The sequence below is a fragment of the Drosophila guanche genome, unplaced genomic scaffold (genome assembly GCF_900245975.1).
Source record: "Drosophila guanche unplaced genomic scaffold, DGUA_6, whole genome shotgun sequence".
Taxonomy (NCBI): Eukaryota; Metazoa; Arthropoda; class Insecta; order Diptera; family Drosophilidae; genus Drosophila; species Drosophila guanche.
This window is the reverse complement of record NW_022995743.1, coordinates 12,269,431-12,275,732: the sequence shown is the minus strand read 5'-3', so window position 1 is coordinate 12,275,732 and position 6,302 is coordinate 12,269,431. Positions and strand designations below refer to the sequence as shown.

General features: G+C 47.1%; 1 protein-coding gene across 1 annotated transcript in view; it reads right to left on the bottom strand.

The window, feature by feature from the left end:
• Positions 1-220: 220 nt before the first annotated feature.
• Positions 221-6,302, bottom strand: part of LOC117592605 (GATA zinc finger domain-containing protein 10-like) — a 30,647-nt gene continuing 24,565 nt past the window's right edge. The window contains exons 8-9 of the mRNA XM_034286488.1: positions 4,940-4,943; positions 221-1,703 (exon numbers count right to left, since the gene is read on the bottom strand). Of these exons, the coding sequence (XP_034142379.1) occupies positions 221-1,703; positions 4,940-4,943 (1,487 nt within the window). The remainder of the gene's footprint in view (positions 1,704-4,939; positions 4,944-6,302) is intronic.

Genomic DNA, 6,302 nt, shown 5'->3' with positions numbered 1-6,302 from the left:
CAGATTGAGGTCATAGTCAGTCCGTCGATTTACACATTGTCACATTGTCCGAGATTCTTATCAAAATGTTACATGATTTTCGTATTATGTGTGTGTGGAATTTTTGGCGGGGGAATTCCAATTCAAAATGTGTGTGTGGGGCTGCTGCCAAAGATGTTTCCGGATTGCTAGAGCCCTCACCATAATCTCACCTATTAGTACAAACCTTGTCTGCCAGCTGTTACCAATTGGAAATGTTTGAAATAAGTACCACAGATTTGTATTGTACTATATGTGTTTCATATTTATTATTTTGAATTCGTATCGTTTCATCGTCATTCGCAAATTGCTCGTTATAATTACTATTATGGTTATTATTGATCAGCAGCCCATTGTCGTTATCATTATCGTTAACAACGTTAATATTTGCATTATAGTTATCAATATTAGGTTGTTGCTGAGGCTGCTGCTGCTGCTGCTGCTGCTGTGGCAGCTCTAGGCTACGAAAAAGCTTCTTTAGAATAATTTTTTCGTGCTCATGCTCGTCCTCGTCCTCGTCGACTATATTATTAGCATCAATATGATTGCGATTCTCCAGCACATCTGCTTCTGTTTCTGTTTCTGTTTCTGCTTCTCTTTCCCTTGCTGTTGCAGTTTCAACTGCAGCTGCCACACTGTCAATTCGATCGTTGGATTCCTTAAGATTATTGTCAATATTCTGATTGAACGCGCTCTGGCTATGGCTATGGCTATGGCTATGGCTATGGCTATTTGGACTATCGAACTTAGTGCTAGTCTCTAAAGTACTAGAATCAGTCGTGCTACTTTTAGTATTCATATTATAATGCTCGTTACTGTACAAGTAGTTGTAGTTTTTTGGCAAGGCAGGTATTGCATTATTAACATTATCGCTATTACTATTTAGCTTAAGGCTAAGTTCTACTACGTTTAGGTTACGGCTTACGTTTAGGTGTTGTGGTAGCTGCAGGGTTTGCTCTGGGCTTAGGGTTAGGTTTCTATTAACATAGGGTATGGTTGAGTATTCATTTTGTTGCTGCTCCCGCACCTCATCCAGCTGCTGCTGCTCCATCTGCCGCTGCCGCTGCTGTTGCTGTTGCTGTCGCTGCGAGGCCATCTCCATCAGCTGCATGTCCGCCCCACTTGTGGACGCCCCACCGGCACCAGCGGCTGCCGCTGTGCCCGCTGCGGCGGCGGCGGTAGCGGCAGCAGACCTTTTCCGCCTGTCCCGCTTGCGGCGACTGGCAGCCAACATGGCCACCAGATTGAGGGCGGAGGGGGCCAGCGAGGCGGCTGTGGCCGTCAGCGCCACGGAGGATGAGGAGGCGGACGAGGATGCCTTGGGCAGGTGCTCGGTATCGCGTTCCGGCGACGACCCCTCACGCTGCTCCTGCTCCCACTGCTGCTGCTGCTGCTTGTGGCGGCGTCGCTCCAGCAGCCGGCGTCTACGCCGCTCCATGAGGGTGGCGTTGTTGTGATGGTGACGCACCTCCAGGTTCTTCGGCTGCGGCTGTTGCATGGCACCCGCGGCGCCACTGTGATGCCGCTGGCGCAGTCGATGCTGCTGCTGCTGACGCTGGCGGTGCTGCCGCCGTTCCCAGTTTCGTTTGATGATTTTTTGCTCCTGCAATCTGTCATCCAAATGGTTGACTTTCTTGCTGTTGTTGCTATTGGCTTGGTTGTAGGACTTAAGGCTATTGTTGTTGCTGTTGCTGTTGCTGTTGTTATTGTGGGGTGTATTGTTGTGGTTTATTGAAGAACTATCGCTAGTAATACTTGTTGCTGCTGCTGAAGATGGTGCTGCTGCGGGGCGACGCGGCTTGCCACGCACGCGTTTCGTGCCCGACACTGACACTGGGCTCAACATTGTTGTTGTTGTTGTTGTTGTTGGGGTTGTTGGGGGAAGGGTGGTTGTTGTTGTAGTAGGGCTAGGGGTGGTGCTGGTTGTGGTGCTGCTGCTACTGCTGGTAGTACTGGGCGTGGTGCTAGTCGCTTTCTTGGCTTTGGCCAACTTGTGTTTCCGCGCACCCAACAGCGCCATGTTGCTGTGGAAATGCTCTGCCTCCGAGCGATAGAAGAGGAAACAGGCATTGCGCATACGCTTCGGCCGCTCCATGTCCCGCGGTCCAATGGGCCTAAAGTTGCGCTTGATGCCCACATGCAGCACCGGATTGTAGGCGTGTGTAAACTGATAATAGCCATGATCCATGGACTCCCTGAAGTGGCAATCGTTTGTGGCGTTTCTCTGCATGGAGAGGAAACAAATAAGCAGAGAGCAGAAGGGAAGAACTTGGGTTAGTCGGATGGCAAGAGACAGAAAGATGCTCAGAGAGAGAGGCAAAGAATAGGTCAACTAAAGATATACTTTAATGTGGCAATCGAAACTCACCTTTCCAACCAATCTGCCTTGATGGAAGCACAGATAGTAGTCGACATCCCTGGCATAGATGGTTATTTTGAAGTCCACACTCAGTGCATCGCCCACACTGTCCATTGTGAAGGATTCTGCGGAAAGAGGGCAAGCAAGCAAATCGAAAATCAAATTTAATTAATTATAATTATTGGCAAACAAAAGTGTTTTCTATTGTGTAAATAGCAGCAAGACTACAACTACAACGAGGCAACACTTGAGGCAAGTCGAACCGAACAGAACCGCCTGCAGATAACCCAATTAATTGAAAGGTTCTACGATAAAGTTATGAAAGGGGGTTTTGATAAGCAGCAGCAGCAGCAGCAGCAGCAGCTCCAAGCTCCGAGTTGGGACAATCAACTAAGTCAATTACTGCCGCATTTCAGTCGTTGAACCTGCCTTTGCCTCTTAGAATAAACGGTTTAACCCTGAAAACCTGTCAATTTTTGATAATTCTCAGTGGAGGAATTATTTCTTGGGTGTCTGGGGGAAGACCTTCGGGAGCATGGCAAAAGCAAATCGATCAAGTTGACTAAACCCCAAGTATTTCCCCACCCCCCCCAACGCCAGCGTTCTGGGTCTGATTAGATAAAATACCAAAGTGACAATTTGTTTCCTTTCCAATAGGGTTCCACGAATTTGATCGAAAAAGGTATGCCAGTGCAGGGAAACCCGTACAAAAGAATGGCCATTGTTGCATTTGTACTATAAAAAGGTAAAGGTTTCGCCTTAACATTTCATTCTCATTGATTTTTGATTATTGTTTTAAATTTATGGAACTTTGAACTGTGCTGCTAATCGAGTGAGTATTGATCTGCTAGTTCCACTTCCAATGCTCCTGACCTTATCAGTGACGCAATGGCGCCCCACTCACTGATTGTTTTGCCTGTACCCGTGTGGGCCTCTGGGCCTGTATTCTCACGGCCCTGCGGTCTGGCTTGGTCTGTATTTGCTCTTGTCGCTTTCGTTCACGCATCAACCTACTATAACCGATGAGGCTGCGGCTGCGGCTGCTCCTGAACTTCAAAAACACACAAAGACAGCGACAGAAGCTTGGAAAACCGCAGAAAAAGCAAAATAAATTCGAAATAAATTAAAAGAGAGGCAGAGCCAGAGGCAGAGGCAGATCGAAATAAACCGCAAGGGGCGCCGCTTGGGGCGGCATTGTGGCGGTTCATAACATCAATCAAATATTAAATTACCAATAATTTAATTAAGCACACCATATGCACAGACACACACACACACACACACCCACAGACTGGAACTGAGACAGAGTTCAAAACATATATTGGACATGGAATGTACATACGTAGTATAAATGCCAATTTAATTTAAATGCCAATGGTAATTGATGAACGAACCCGGGCATTGTCTTGCTTCAGTTTGGTTTTGGGGGTAGAGATCTTTGTACTTACGTGCCACTGATATATCCTCTGCGGTCACTTTGCCGTGCGCGTTGATGTGCAGCGCACGATCGTTGTCTGTCTTCAATGTTAAAACATATTCGTCTGTTTTCTTTGCGCCTGTTATGATCCCAAGAGCAAGCATTACCTGTAGGGGAAGAGACAGGGAGAGAGGAATGCGATTAATAGCCGATTCGTCTGCATTAAAGTCGCATCTGGCGACTAATCCTAGCCGCACAGCATCCCAGCAGCACACAGCCCTTTTTGCCCCATAAATTTCCATTAATACGATGAGCTTTTTATTATGGTGTCCCTCCCGAGGGACACATGTGACACTGCCGGCCCAAGGCCGGTTTATGGTCAAAGTTGAGAGCCACCAGCTGGGTGGGGGCCGCCCATTAAGCCAGGTAATTGCCTGCGGCAAGGCATGACATTGTCGGAACCTGGGAACATCTGCCAAAGTCCAGCTTGTGCATATAAATTGCAGTGTGGATTAAGCTGACATTGAATTGGGAGCTGCACTATGCGGCAGCTGTGGGCGTTGCATGTGCACTAGCCCTGCCCTTTTTTCCGATTGGAGCTGACTCCGCCCACTGGCATGCACGTGTCTGGCTCATGTCGCTCTTCTGGATGACACGTTTAGCCACCTGACCTTTGACCAACCGAATTTCACCAAGACATTTAATGATAACACGCATGCAAATCAGCAAAAACAACGTCAGTCGGCATGGATCGAGTGGGGGGGGGGGGGAATCGAGTGTTTTTATCGGAGTCATGGACTCATACATCATGCCCCGGGGCAGCGCACGGCACCAAGGAATCCGACCACCACTGGCCATTAGTTATTTTTGCGCAAAGTGCTAAATATATGCCTAGGGCTTTAGAGGATTGTGTGCTGGCACCCACGAGCTATCACAAGCCAAAACAAATTGACCCAACTACTGTGGAGGCGCGTGCCAATACCAATGGAATGGAATGCCTTCGGCCATGGCCAATCGCTTCGAGTTCCTACAGTTCCACCGACAGTGCCGTGCAGTCTTCTGGCTGTCAACGCCTCATCCGCCTCAAGTTGACAGAATGCCAGTGTGACAGATGGGAGATGGATGGGGACCGGACCGGACCGGACCCCCCTTCTGTTTGCACTGCTCGAAGCTCAAAACTCGAAACTCGAAAACTCGAAAATGTTGTTTCATTTTGTTGATGGGCGACCTTTTCCATAGTTCAATGACGCTTTATTGCTAGAGCATGACTCTGTGTGTGTGTGTGTGTGTCTTTGTAATAATCATAATAATAATTATTATTATTTTTATGGATAGGCTCAAGTGCAGAGACCCCACAGCCGAGAGCCACAGAGCCACTCCAAAGTACACACGCTCCTCTCATATCAAAACTCCGAATGGGTCTCCCCCCCACTCCACACCCATTTTCAAATTTTCGAATTTTCGATTACACACACTCAATCTCCCCGATCTTGTTATGGGCCAAAAGCAAAAGCAGAAAATGGCGCGTACACATAACAATATTTTGACATTTTGTGTGTGCTTTTTTTTCCATGATAATTATTCCAAGTGTGTCGTGTGGAGGGGGGGGGGGGGGTTTTCGATTGAGATTGAAGAATCCCAGATGGTTTTCTTTCTTCTGTTTTTGCCGAAACTGGGTAAAAGGGTCAGCGGGCAGCCAGCCGATACACTTGGAGAATCGTTTGCTGTAGTGTTGGAAATTATGTTCGCCCAGCGGTTTCCCCCACATAAATTAGTTGCCTACAGATTATATATACAAATTATACGCCATAAATCCGCTAAGCTTTAGACAATTATCACGCTCCCCGCCCCCGCCCCTGCCCCTGCCACTGCCCCCGCCCCTGCCCCTGCACCCTTCCCAGTAGTCGTAAAAATGCAAATTATTATTTTACACAAGCACCACTTGGAGAGAAAACTATTTCTGTTCTACCACCAGATACTAGATAAATCAATCAAGGCGATGCCCGAATCTAGGCCACGCCCCAGCCTCCGCACAGTGAACACTCGCAGAGTGGGCCACCGCTACTCACCATCAGTAATAAAATAGTCCTGACATTGGGCAGCGTTAACTGTAGTAACCTGCAAGTAGACAGAGCAAAAAAATGAATTTAATATGGTAAGAGGCGATATTACGATGAGTCAAAAATACAACGAAATTTGCATAAGTCTTACAGATTATTATTAATGATTATTATTGATTTAATTGATTTGTTTTCAACTGTTTTGCCTTTTTCTGTTGAATTTTTGTGTTGTTCATTCGGACTTCCGTCTCAGGCCGAGTCATAGTCGTAGTCAGGGGCTTGAACAACAATTAAGTCATTTCATCGTGAGATGATCGTGAGCTCTTTAAGCAACAAAACACATATCCAACCGCAGTGGCTCTCTGGCTCAATGTCACCCCACAAGTGACCACTTGGTGGGCGAAAAAAAAAGCTACAGAAAAATGCTAAATATATATATATGTATCTT